The 13,955-nt window shown below is 48.8% G+C and overlaps 1 protein-coding gene across 1 annotated transcript; it reads left to right on the top strand.

Annotated features, from left to right (window-relative positions):
• The first annotated feature begins 178 nt into the window (after positions 1-178).
• On the top strand, positions 179-13,206 carry LOC146764617 (uncharacterized). Its single transcript, XM_085564057.1, has 7 exons — positions 179-267; positions 2,655-3,312; positions 3,344-3,519; positions 7,738-7,933; positions 8,677-8,710; positions 11,120-11,227; positions 13,106-13,206. The coding sequence occupies exons 1-7, from the start codon at positions 179-181 to the stop codon at positions 13,204-13,206; spliced, it is 1,362 nt and encodes a 453-aa protein (XP_085420183.1).
• The last annotated feature ends 749 nt before the right edge of the window (positions 13,207-13,955 follow it).

The following is a 13,955-nucleotide window of genomic DNA, read 5'->3' as shown; positions in this document are numbered from 1 at the left end:
GGGCAAACAGACAACGTCCTGGCCGTATCCACCGTGCTGCCAGCTCAGCAGTGCAGCACAGCGCGGGCTCACGCTCCCCATTGCTCCCACAGAAATGCTTGGCAAGTCCAGTACAGATGCCCTGAATCCACCGAGCCCCTCAAGAGTTTTCTGCCCCCAGCATGTGCGCAGGTCCTGCATGATAGGCACGGTGGTGACACTGTTCACTGTGCCACTTTCTGTGGTCCTGTTCTGTTTCGGGTTCCGGTGGTGGAAGGAACAAAAACAGTAAGTTGTTGCGGATTTCTACCCTCCAGCATCTTCAAAGGCTGCTGACAGTCAGGGAAGATTCCCAGTGAGGCTGCAGTGGAGTTGTGGCAGTCCATGGCTGTCCAAAGAACTCTGCTGAGGGTTCTGCTGCTGCTCAGTGCTTTCCTTGGCCTCTTCATTGCTGGGCCTTGTCCTGGGGGGCTGCTGGGGCTGCAGCCAGTGCTGGCTCCCCCTGAGGCTGCCTGGCCAGGAGCAGCCCCAGGGGCACAGGGCAGAGGCACAGCAAGGTGGGGAGGAGAAAGAGCGGGGACGAGATGGCCCCTGAAAGGCAGAGGCGCTCTGGGGCCCGCTCCTGGCCAGGGAGCCTGCCCAGAGCCGTCCCCTGCTCGCCGGGGCCTCGAGGGGCAGCTGTCCAGCTGGGCCAAGGTGTGCCAGCCGCTCCAGCCGTGCTGGGGAGCCTTGCCAGCTCTGGGCCCTGCTGTGCAGGAGGGTCCCTGTGTGCCACTGGCAGCTGGGGCCTCAGCCACTGCTCTCTCCACAGCAGCGCTGCCGCAGCTCCAGCATTCCGGCCGAGAAGGCGTGACTCCCCCTCGCCCCCAGGGAGCCCAGAGAGCGACGGGTCTGGCAGCTCTCAGACATCGCCTCAGCAGCAGCAGCTGCCCAAGAAAGCAGAGCCCCAGTGCTCCGTGCCTCCCCCACAGCCCCCCAGACCGGTTGTGATGCAGAAGCTTCCCGAGATCCCCCCACCTCCTCCCCTCCCGAGCCCCCCGCCCTGGTCCATCTAGGACTGGAAGTGGGCCAGCCATGGCAGGGCACGGGCCACCAACAGCTTGGGGCACCTGCTCTCCTTTACAAATAACACCCTTACCTATGCACAACAGCCACAGTCACTTTTCATACTGTTCTACCTTCAACAGGAAGGGCTGAAGATTCTTCCCTGTTCTGTTTCATCCTTTACCACTTAGATTTTCATACAGTTGGCTGCTGGCTGCATCTCTTAAAGGCTTTATTAGCATTGCATGTTTTACCCCACCTATCAGGGGAAAAAAATAAAAAAATATTATTCAGTTTAGACTTTGTTTTTAGTGTGGTTGGGCCACTCACATTTTGAGCAATTAATTTTCCATAATACTTCTTCCTTTTTCCTTACTATTCATAAAAAGTTAATCTGGACATAAAAATCACCACAATTACTGAGACTTCTCTCAAAGCCGAGGGGAACCTAGCACAAAATATTCTCCCTGTGTACTGCACAACAAGAAATATTCAGAGGAAACTAGAGTGGCAGCTGAGGCTTGTGGAACTCCCAGAATAATGAGCCTGCAGAGGAGGCAAAGAGCCCTAGCCTTGGTTGAGGGAACTTCTCCTCACAGACTCCTCTGAGAATGTGGCACTCCAGGAGGGGAAAGCTTTTAAACCTTTGCCTTACCTTCCTCCTGTGCTAAAATGTAAGGCTCTTCCTGAGAATAAACTGAGCTATAAAATATTCTTTATTCCTCAACAAAGCTACTCAGGTTTTCGATTTATCTTAAAAGAGCAAAACCAAATGGGGCCAGAAATTTCTCATCAAAGCCTGTTTGCAGAGAAACCCCACCATAGGAAAGAAAATATTTATTAGCATCAGTTCACTCAAAAGAAACCCAGCCCTGAATTGAGCAGCGCTTTAAATGAACTTGAATTCACTTTCCTCACATATCAGCTGGTTTGGTTTGCTCTTTTTTTGTCCTAGAGAGAATATTCAAACTATTTGCTCTTGACAGGACTCCTTGGATGGTACTCAAACCTGGTTCCTCATGATGCCTTGTCTGGCCTGTTAATGCAGCCTGTTAGCAGCACCTGGCTTTGCCACCCTGCTCATGGTAGCGGGGCACGGCTGGTGCCATGGTTCCCTCTGGTGCCACGGTCCCCTCTGGTGCCACAGTCCCCTCTGGTGCCCGTCCTGGTTTGTGGCATGTCCGTGCTGGTGAAGGATCCCTGCTTGTGCTGCTGACTGCGTTCAACAAGGCCGGTCCTACTCGCCAGCCAAAGAGAGACTAAAGTCACTGCTTTGGGCAGCTTCTTTGAGCGAGTTTAACGCTTACTCATCTCTATGCCAGACCCCTGAAAAGCCACACAGCAACACCATAAAGTCAGCTCATCGACAGAGGTGAGCAGGTCTGAGCAAACAGAAGGTCGGCTTTCAAGCACATTGGGTTTTTAATTTAGTGGAAGCACTCACTCGTTCACGAGCCTTACTTGTCCAAGTGGATTGTGCGATGCTGCTGTCTTGCTCGCGTTCAAGAGAAAGCAGAGGGGAGAAAGGAGTTAAGAAATGAGAGACGCACCTGGGGCGCAGGCTCGGCAGCCAGACGGAGCAGGGCGGCACCGGGCCGCTTTGCCGGAATCCCTTTTGGTGCTGGACAAAGGCGGACGCTGCTCGGCGAGCGGCGCTGGAGCGGCGGCGGCCCCGCCCCGCCCGTCCCGCCCCGCCGCGGGCCGGGGCCGAGCGCTCGGCCGGGCGGGCGCTCGGGATGCTCGGGCAGCGCCGCGGGCCGGGCGGGCGCGATGGAGCCGCCGGAGGGCTGGGACCCCTACGGGCGGCCGGCCCGGCGCACGCAGTGGCTGGTCAGCGCCCTCGCCTCCCACTATGGGCTGGTGCGCGGCGTGGAGAACGAGATCGCCGTGCTGGCCACCGGCCTGGACCGCTACCTGCAGGAGATCTTGCAGCGCCTGGGCCGCGCCGGGGCGGGCCGCATCCCCGGCGAGGACTGCCGCACGCTGTGCCGGGTGCTGGGGCTGGAGGAGGCGGCGGAGCCCGAGGAGTGCGCGGGGCTGTGGGACGGGCTCTCGGCCGAGCTCACCTTCCGCCGGTTCCACGCGCGGCTCTGCGGCCACTTCAGCAGCCGCGCGGGGCCGCGGCTGCCGCCGGGCCGGGAGAGCGAGCACATCGAGACCCAGATCCGCCTGCGCAGCCCCCGCCGCCGCCGCCGCCGCCGCGCCGACCCCGCCGGCCGCGGAGCCGCGGGCAGCGCCGAGCGGCGGCCGCCGGGGCCCCGCTGCCGAGAGCGCTGCGAGGAGATGGTGGCGCTGGAGCGGCCGAGGAGCGCATGGCCAGGCTGCGGGAGGAGAACGGCACCTGCGGGAGCTGCTGGAGCACATGCGCGCCGCCCTGCAGAGCAGCGGGGCGCGGTGCCTGGCGCTGCAGGTGAGTCCGGGCCGGCTTCTGCACCGGCCTCCCGGGGGCGGCTCGGCCGGGCCCGAGTGCTGCAGGAGAGATGCTGCTCTCGGAAAGTCAGTGCTATAAATTGAGGCGAATCATTTGATTCAGCCTTTTAAGATCAATTAATAATTTTATTAATTACAGCAAGCGATAGCAAGCAAACAGCGCTGGGTGCAGCTGGGGAGTCTGCGCTCTGCCATGGGGTGACACCCTTCCTTCTCTTCAGTCCCTTTTTATACTTTCCTTTTTCGTATCTTCTCTGCGTTGTGCTGGCAACAGTTGATTTCACAAGAGGGGTGATGGGTCTCCTCTGCTGCGGTTATCCAGCCAGTTCCAGCCAGTCCTGCAAGATCTTTCTTTTTTTTTCCATACATAGTTATCACATTGTTTTACAGTATTTGCTTGCGGTTACCTAGCCTTGCCTAATCTTGCAAGTTCCATGCCCCGACCCCCACCCTTTTCCTCTACCCTAATTTCACACTCTTGATGAACAAACAAGGCAATGCAGTTTTTCACATTCCCCCGTTTTTTTTTCTTCTACCATTTTGTTCATCAAATCGTTTTATTTCTTGGTGGGTTAGAATTAAAGTCTCTCCTACTTCAGGATTTCTAGGGAGAGTTTCATATTTGGCTTTGATCAGCATCAGGTGTGCTGCCTTCAATTTTCTTTTTGCTATTCCAATTTTATCTCCTGCTGTTTGCCAATCTGAGGCTATTGTTTTACACTCTCAGTACCTACAGAAATATTCCCTAGGGTAATTGCAATACCCTTTCCCTGGGTTTGATGCTGGACGCATATAAAATCCTATGTTATTAAAACAGGGCTCTACAGGGGCTAGTTTGCATAACCGTGGGGTAAATCTAGGGGGTCTGGATGTTATCTGACTCTGAATTACTCTACTATGTACTCCAGTTATTGTCTACTTAAAGGGTTGGTGCAAAGCTGGGGAACCCTCTCTTTGGTATACAGTACAAAGCACTAACATATTATTTTCCAATAAGGGTGGGGTTATGACCTTGTTTTTATTGCATAATATCTTGTTTTCCCCTCTTGGGTTTGTTGCCTTTCTGGTGTTTCAGAGGCAATCAGACCGGTCGTCTGGGGGAGCCTAGTACTCGGTTGGCAATAGTTGGAGCATTTCAGCATTATTCTATTTGGGGGGGACCTGGCTTTTTCCCCTCTGCCTCGCTCGCCATCTCCGGTGCTTCAAGCCGCGAGGTGAATTATCTCCTCGGCAGCAGCGGTACTCGCCTGGGCGTCCTTTCCCCTGCTCCTGCCTAACTTCATACTGTTCCCAATTTTTATCTTTGACCGGGGGTGGGTCGCACGGGACCCCCTTTAGTTCCCTCTGACAACACCTTTTTAGAATTTGGGCAACAAATGGAGTGGGTTCGTCAGTATGGAAACAAAAGTTTCCTGATGCACTCCTTTGGTGTATATTTTTTACCAGTCCTCAGACTCGAAACAAATCTACTGATTTTTCAATTTTCTTGATTTTAACACAATTTCTGTTCAGACCCCAGTTGGCGGCCTCCCCCCTTGGCAATGGACCTGCCACCGTTCTTGGCAAATTTTACATGCAAAGCACCTGAAAGGACAACAATCACAATCTACCTTATTACAAATTATCAAATAATCATTAAAATAATTACTAACACACACAAAAGGATAATAAGTATAATCTACCTTATTATAAACTACTAAAAAATTACTAATAAGTAGGTAATTATATCCCTTTTTGTTCTCCTTTGCAACCGACTTAAATGATGCACACAGAGTTCCTAGATTTTTCTTAATGGTAACCTTCAAATTCCTAGGCTGGCTGTCTACTTTCCACTGGTCATCCATGGTGGCTGGACTTTTAACTCGACTGGCATGCGTCCACTCTTTCTCGGCCATCCGTATCACAGTTCTTGTGGTTTTCTTTCTTCTCAGATTTTACTAAAAGTAGGAACTACTTCATAGGCATATTTAGAATTAGTAAAAATAGTCCCACTTTTTCCTTTCAATAAATTTAGAGCTTTAAGCACAGCATATAATTTGCATGCTTGGGCTGACCAGCTGGGGCTAAGGGGACCAGATTCTACTGTCTTAAATGTTTTCTCATCTATTATAGCATACCCGATTTTTTTTTTTTAATTTTTTTTTTTTTTTCAGAACTCGAGAGAACTTGTCTACATATAATTGAGCTTCTTTTAGTTTTTCTTCCTCATGATCTGGCTTTATTTTTGTTTGTTCCTTTATCTGTTGGAGGTAAACATGTGTTAGTTCTGTAATTGGTTCTTTATATAAAAAAACACTGGGCCGGGTTTTTCAGGCCCGTGGTTTCTTAACTTAGGAGAGGAGACTAGGATGCCTTCATACGTTAGGAATCTGGCATCCGTTATCTATTTGTCGGCCTTCTGTTGCAAAACTCCATGAATGTTATGGGGAGATAAGACTTTTAGCTCACTTCCAAAGGTTATCTTCCCAGCTTCCTCTATCAGAAGAGCAGTGGCTGGCTAATGGGATCAAGGAGTTTGGAGAGATATGCTACTGTTTTGGTTTTTTTTTTGTTTTGTTTTGTTTTGTTGTATGTGTTGGGGTTTTTTTGTTTGTTTGTTCGTTTGGGTTTTTTTTTTTGCAATTAATAAATCATCCACATATTAATAACACTGTCCCTTCCCCTAAAGAATAACTTGCCAGTATTTGTTCTAAAACTTATCCAAACAGATTTGGGGATTTTGTAAATCTCTGGGGAAGGACTGTCCATCTAAATTTTTTTTTTTTTTGGTTTCAGTCCTTGCCTCCCCTCCTTAGGTATAGGATATTGCTTAATTCTGACAGGTATCTCCGGGTTCCTAATAGTTACTTCAAAGGGTTCAATGTTTAATTTTCCTGTACTATTAGGGGAGTACCAAACCTCTGAATTAATCTTTTTCTCATCCTCAGCCTGGAGAGGACACAATTTTACTGTTAGTTCTCCCTTGCTAATCTCTATCCCTATCCCAAATTTAACTATCAAATCTCTTCTCAGTAAATTATAATCTGCTTTTGGAACTAATAAAAATTACTCAATTACTAATTTGGAGTTACTTTCTAAAAGGACATCCTTGATTACAGGTACTCCAAAGGGTTTCCCTTTGGCTCTAATCACTTGTATTATTTCAGATGAAATCTTACACCCTTGGGGAAGGGTCCGGACACTCGGTCTTTCCGCCCCTGAGTCCACAAGGAACTCATATTCTTGCTTCTGGGGACCTATTTTTAATTTTACCAGGGGCTCTGTTCTTTCTCTTGTCCCCAGCAGATAGAGCCCCTGACACCCCTAATCTTCCTTAAACTGCTCTTCATCAGCCATCCTTTGTCGGCATTCCCGCTTTATATGTCCCTTTTTCCCCCAGTAAAAGCAAACAATGCTATCTCCTCTACCTTGTCTTCCTTCATTCACCTGCCAACCAGCTCCCCTCAAACCTCCTGGGTGGCCACCACCCCTTCTTTGGGGAGATTGCCTCTGTCCTTCCCTTACAGCTGCTAACATAATCTTAGACTGCTTCTTGTAGTTCTCATCCTCCCTCCTAACATAAACCTTCTGAGCCTCCCGCAGTAACTCATCCAGCCCCCTCGCTTGCCTCCCTTCTAACTTTTCCAACTTCTTTCTAATATCCATCCACGAGTTTACCACAAAATGAACTTTCAACAGTGTCTCCCCTTCAGGAGTGTTAGGGTCCACTCCTGAATATAACTGAAAGGCTTTTCTCAGCCTCTCCAACAACTCAGTTGATCTTCATCCTTTTTCTGTTGTTCCTTGAATGCCTTTTGTACATTCTGTCCATGAGGGACAGCCTTCCTTATTCCCTGTATTATTATATTTCACAAATCGCCCATATGGGTATGGTGTAACGGGTCTTGATTATTCCACTGGGGATTCTGTAGGGGCCATTTAGTATCTGCTAATGGTCCCTGCTGATGTTCATCATCCCAGATTCTCATGCCCGTTTCCCTAATCATTCTCCTTTCTTCTGCAGAAAACAAAATCCCTAACATGGATTGCATCTCCTCCCAAGTATAAATATTAGGTCCCAAAAAATGATCCAACCGCTCCACCACCCCTAAAGGATCTTCTAACAAATTTCCGAGTTCCTTTTTAAATTCCCTAGCATTCCCCGAGTTTAATGGGATGGATATGTACCCTATTCCTAGAATCTGGGCAGGCTGTCCTGGTTGCGCTGCATTTGGGTTAGGCACCATTCCCATTCCATGCTCCCTAAGGGGAAATATAGCCAATTCTTGCTTTCCCTTTTGTCAGGTCTGGCTTCGGGTTACTCGCCGAGAACCCTCAGGGATACTTTCCTCCAACCTTTCACCTTCTGGACCCTCATCCTCCGATAATTCTTGGGTGGGTGCCGAGGGACCCGGGTGGTCTACTAGCAAAGGATCCGGGGGCGGGGGGTATAAAGGTTGTGACGGTGGAGGTGGCAATGGAAGAGAGGGTGGTGGTGGCGGTATATAGGGAGGGGGGATACCTGGGGGTAATTCAATTTCTTTTGGCCTCTTTTTCTTCCTCTCGATATTGAGAGCAAATAATTTTGTCCTTGTCTATCCTCTTATCTAGAGGACTGCATATTTACTTTTTTCTAAATTAAGGGGGTCTTTTGAATTAATGTAAATATTTAAGGCCTGACAGATCCAATCCTCAAAAGACCCAAATATCGGCCAATATAACTGATCCCCTCTTATTTGTTTCCCCCCCCAAACTTCCATGCAGTAATGAGCCATTTTTTCTTTATCTTTTCCCTTCCTAGAAGGAAAGGCATTCCAGTATTTAATCATTGAGCCTAATGGACTATTCTCTGAAATATGGGGAAGTTTTACAGGGATTCCCCCACCCATGGGTTCAGCAGGCTTGCTTTTCCTCTGACCCATTTTCTGGAGTGCCTTCTAACACACACACACTTGCTTCCCTCAATTCGTGGCCCAGTCCGTCGCCGGATATGGGAACCGCACTACTATGAGGTCCGCACTTGCCTGGGGAGTCCGAGCTGTCGGCCCCCCTCTCATACACCACACTCGTCACACTCCAGGATTCCCGACCCCCAACCAGGCGGTCCTGTTCTCCCAGAACAGGCCTCCTCCGGACACCAGGTCCTTCGGAAAATACTTACACCATCCGGTATCTTTGCCCGGGGCTTCGTGCACAAAGATTAAGGGGGTCGCCGGCAGTTCTTTGCTTGCTATCGGATTTTAGGTTCATCGGTCGGAGTCCGGGGAGGAGTGTCCCCGTAAGGCCACTGTTAAAGCAAAGGCAGTGGGGCGCCTCCTTAGCGAGGCCCCCTCTCCAGGTGTTCCGATCCGAGTCACGGCACCAAATTTGTTATAAATTGAGACGAATAATTTGATTCAGCCTTTTAAGTTAAATTAATAATTTTATTAATTACAGCAAGCAATAGCAAGCAAACAGTGCTGGGTGCAGCTGGGGAGTCTCCGCTCCGCCAAGGGCTGACACCCTTCCTTCTCTTCAGTCCCTTTTTATACTTTTCTGTTTCGTATCTTCTCTGAGTTGTGCTGGCAACAGTTGATTTCACAAGAGGGGTGATGGGTCTCCTCCACTTGAGGTTATCAGTTCCAGCCAGTCCTGCAAGATCTTTTTTTTTTTGTTTCCATATATAGTTATCACATTGTTTTACAGTATTTGCTTGCAGTTACCTAGCCTTGCCTAATCCTGCAAGTTCTATACCCTGACCCCCACCCTTTTCCTCTACCCTAATTTCACACTCTTGATGAACAAACAAGGCAATGCAGTTTTTCACAGTCAGTGTTTGTCACCCCTCCACTGCTGGACCGAGACCGCAGTTGTTCATTCAGCCTTGGCATTAACTTTTTTTTATAAAGTTGAGTTACAGGGAGGCTTTATGGAGCAAGGTATGGCACCGGTGTGCCATTAACTATAGTTATGGATAGCACTCTATTTAAAGTGTAGGGGAGCTCAGCTAAACAAACCCACGTGTACAATGCTGCTGCTTCTTCTACTGCACGTGCAGTCAGGATGTGCTGATAGCATTTGCTGGATGTGCACCACCACAGGGTTTTTCCTGAAGTAACAACTTTTGGATTCTTACCTGCACAAGCAGATGCAGTGTCTCCGTCAGAAGTGCCTATAAGAAATATTGGAAGGATGTTTTCTTCAGAGTGTGGTCACAAGAGTTCAGAGTTGGAGCCAGTTCTGCAGGCAGACTGATTAATAGTCTGGGGCTCCTCTGCAGAGCCCCATTAATTCTGGGGCTGGCTTCTGCTGGTTCTGCTATCCTGGCTCGAGTGACACACTTAACAGCAGTTCCATTACTCTGGCATGAAATAGCGTGGAACAGGCAGAGCAGGGAAGGGCAGCATGAACCGATTGTTCTGGCAGCTCTGACCAGGTCTGACCAGGTCTGATTTGATACTCAGCACTCACAGAACCCTGCTCCACCTGTGACACTTCCACTTGCAGTAGATGACTGTTCTCTTCACAATGTCCAGCAAGGCAGGTCAAAGACACTTTCACCATTTGCATCTAAAAAAGGGAAAGGAAATCAGCAGCAGCCATGAAGTCACCAGTCTGAGGTCCCAGGAAGAATGAAAACTACAAAGAGGAGAGCCCCAGAACACCCCCAGCTGCTCCCTGCCCTCTTCTTCTGAACACAACTTCATTGGAAATCTTTTTCAGCAAACTTCTTGACTCCTAAGTACAGACCATAGTGATGACATTACAGGTATACAGAAACTTGTGCAATAACATAATAGTGAGTAGTTTGAAAAGTGAATGCATAGCTAGGTATTAAAATCTACTTTCCAGATATTGTTTCCTTGTCCTCAGTATTTGGCAAAGGTCAAGTAGCATTAGTTGCTGATCAACTCTATGTGATCAAAAAAAAAAAAGCCAACAAAGCCCAATCCAGCTAATTTCAGTCTTAATTAAAATCTATCAATTTCTCCCTGCTTTGTGCTCCTGGTCATTACAGGTGGGGCTGCAGGGAGGACTTTCCCTACTCCACGGCTGGATGCTGCACACAAGTCCAGCTCCCATTGCAGGGGTGAGTAATGTGTCCTTGCTCACCCCACAGGCTGAGCTCTGGTTTTGTGCAATCCATTCCTGGAAAATGGAAATATTTCTCTTAAGGTCCCCTGAGAAGAAAGAACAAACCTACAGGAGAGAGTAAGTCCCTGGAGGAATCCAAACATCTGGAACAAATCCTGAGTGATCTGGAGAGACGCCGTGGTGGGTGCATTTCCCTCAGCCTTTCCCTGGGACTCAGCAGCTGGGACCTTTCCCTGCACATCTGGACAGTCCCTGCCCAGCACAGTGGGAAGGGATCCATGGCAGCCTCGCTGCCCCGCTGCTGCTCTCACAGCCTGCAGGGCTGTTTCTCAGCCTGGGCTGGCTGCAGCTTCTCCCCAGCCTCTGCAGGAAGGCATTTGGTACAGGGAGCCCCAACTGCACCATGGGCTTGCAATCCCCGGCAATTTCCTGGCCTCCAGGCAGTTCAGGCAGGGCGCTGTTTGTAAAACAGTGGGTCCTGTGGCAGCCCCAAGAGCCTTGGCCTCTTCCTGACCCTTATCCATGTCTTTGACAAGTATTGCATCCTGAGGATGCCACCTCCCCAGTGGGGAATGGTTACACCTGATCCAGCTGACCCTTTTCCTTTCTCCAGAGATGGACCACAGGGCTTTGCTGAACGCAGCACTCTCTGGAGGAAGCAATGGCTCCATGCCAGCCCCCGATGCACGAATGAGGGAGATGCCAGACAGTGCCACAGAAGGTGATTGCTGTGCCAGGCTCAGCCAGCCTGAGCAGTCCTGGAGGGGTCCCTCCGTGGGAGCCACATCCTGAAACCTGGGAGTGGCTGCACGGGGTGCCCAGGATGGGGAAAGGCCGGAGAGGGAGAGCAAGGCTCCAGTGTGTCCTGACAGGGCCTGACTCTGTCCCCTGGGGCTGGGGGAGCTGTCACAGGGCAGGGAGGGCCAGGGCTGGCAGGGGCTGCTCAGGGATGGGTTTGGCCCCTGTCCCTCCAAGCAGCGACGGCCCAAGCAGCTGCGCTGGCCCCGGGCTCTCCTGCCGGCCTGCTGGGCTTTGTTGGGTGGCACAGCCTGTGCCAAGGGGCGGCAAGGTGCCTGCAGGCCCCAGCTCTGGGCAAACAGAGAACGTCCTGGCCGTATCCACCGTGCTGCCAGCTCAGCAGTGCAGCACAGCACGGGCTCACGCTCCCCATTGCTCGCACAGACGTTATCACTGAAACAGGAATATATGTCCTGGATCCAGTGCGCATCCCAAGAATTGTCTGCCCCCAGCATGTGCACAGGTCCTGCATGATAGGCACGGTGGTGACACTGTTCACTGTGCCACTTGTGCTGATGGGCTGCTATCTTGGCATTCGGAAGCTGTACGAGAGCAGTCAGTAGTTCATTTTTCTCCACAGTTTTCTTGTAACTCTGCTCATAGCACTGGTACCGAACTTGTAGTCATGCTGCAGTGGAGCTGTTGCCAGTCCATGGCTGTGCAAAGAACTCTGCTGAGGGTTCTGCTGCTGCCCAGTGCTTTCCTTGGCCTCTTCATTGCTGGGCCTTGTCCTGGGGGGCCGCTGGGGCTGCAGCCAGTGCTGGCTCCCCCTGAGGCTGCCTGGCCAGGAGCAGCCCCAGGGGCACAGGGCAGAGGCACAGCAAGTTCTCAACAGTATTTGGGCAACACAGTTCAGGACAGGACACTGCTTATTTAGTAGCTCATGTAAAGTTTCATGGTAACAGTGATTTTACCACACAAGTAAATTTGTTCCCGTTCCGTGTTTAAAGAAATCCAACCTGATGAAGGTTTGGCTTTGGCCTTGAGGCTTTGCTCTTTGTGTGAGCCCTGTTCTGGATTGATTCCCACTCAGTCTTGGAGCCAGTTTGGGGTAAAGGCTCATCCCGGCCCTGACTCTTGGCAGTTCTGGGCTCAAAGGGACCATCAATGCTGCACTGCACATGACGGGGGTTTAGGGCTGGATTATCAAAGGGCTCTGAGAAGTTTAAATTACAGTCTTTTTTTCTACATCGTTTTCTTTACGGAATTCCTTCCCTTTTTTAAAACTTGAAAGTTTGAAAAAGTTGAAAACTTGAAAGTTTGAAAAAAACCTTATTTTCCAGAGCTTATTCCAGTTATTTGATAAAGTGAATTATGGCCTATTTACCCCATGGCTGAATTAGAAAACAGTAAGTACAATAATATGAAATAATATTTACACTCCTATGTCTTTCACAGACTCATGAAACTTATGTTGGCTTGATGTGACCAACAGAAGAGTTTTGCTCTGCTTTTAGTTCAAAGAAGAAGCAGCCTCGGAACCTGTTGAGAAGACTCTCTTCACTTCATAGCTGAAGCAAACTTCCAGGGTTCTTTATTGAGGAATATAAAATCTATCTTTTCTGTATATATTCCTGACAAGTAACCGATGGAAATTAGGGATTTGGACTCTTTGGGAAGTACTGACCAGTTGGACATTGGCTCTCTGAAGCTCACTCTGTAATAATCAGTCTTTTTCAGAAGAGAATGTTCAGTATCTTCCTGGCATTACATTTATATTTGTATTCAAAAAGACATCTTGAAAGAGATTTACAACAGCTCTTTACGGTGCCTTAGTTGACTTCTATCTCTTTCACCATAGGTGCCGATGAAAACCTGGATGGCTCCATTAAAAAAGCTGCAAAGCAGATCCTGGAAAAGGGCGCATACATCTGCTCCCACCCTCTAGACAGGAACTTCTGATCCCTCCCTGACAGCAGGCACTCATGAATGGAAATCAGGGACGAATTTGCTGCAGTTCCTGTATTGGACACCTTAAAAGCATCTGTTATTTAATGTCTTTACTAAATGTATCTGTATAAAATAAAACTTCTTTCTAACCACAATTCATAGGAAAAGGATAAATGAAGAGATTTTATTTAAAGCTGAAGTGACTTGATTATAGACATAGATTAGATTGATACAGATATAGATATATAAATTAGATATAGATATAGATAGATATAGATATAGATATAGATATAGATATAGATATAGATATAGATAGATATAGATATAGATATAGATATAGATATAGATATAGATATAGATATAGATATAGATATAGATATAGATATAGATATAGATATAGATATAGATATAGATATAGATATATCCAGTGTGGTGGTGTCTGTAGCTCTTCTCTTGAGCACTGAGGTCTTGAGGTGTTGTTTCTATTGTGTTTTCAATTGCAATTCTGTTTCAATGCTCGGTTCTATAAACCTCCCACTTTTGTGTTGCTATAGCATATTTTATCCTTAATGGATTGTTCCTTTCCCCTTGTGTTGTTGGTTTTGCCCTGGTTGTCCAACTTCCCAAAGACCTGCCCTTTGTAGCCGAATGTTCCCTGTTCCTCGTGCCACTGAATGTCAATCCCTTCTCATAATTGCCCCTTTCTCCAGAAACTTCCCTGTCCTTTTTGTATCCTTCGAGGCTCCATTGGTTTGTTTCAA

Source organism: Lonchura striata, chromosome 32 (genome assembly GCF_050655825.1).
Source record: "Lonchura striata isolate lonStrDom1 chromosome 32, ASM5065582v1, whole genome shotgun sequence".
In the NCBI taxonomy this organism is placed as follows: domain Eukaryota; kingdom Metazoa; phylum Chordata; class Aves; order Passeriformes; family Estrildidae; genus Lonchura; species Lonchura striata.
The sequence above is the reverse complement of the archived record's forward strand: the minus strand, read 5'-3'. Positions and strand labels throughout refer to the sequence as shown.

Coding starts and splice junctions, on each gene's coding strand:
- LOC146764617 (XM_085564057.1), top strand. CDS start 179: ATGATAGGCACGGTGGTGACACTGTTCACTGTGCCACTTTCTGTGGTC. Junction 268..2,654: donor TGGTGGAAGGAACAAAAACA/GTAAGTTGTTGC, acceptor TGCTGGACAAAG/GCGGACGCTGCTCGGCGAGC. Junction 7,934..8,676: donor AAGAGAGGGTGGTGGTGGCG/GTATATAGGGAG, acceptor ATCGGATTTTAG/GTTCATCGGTCGGAGTCCGG.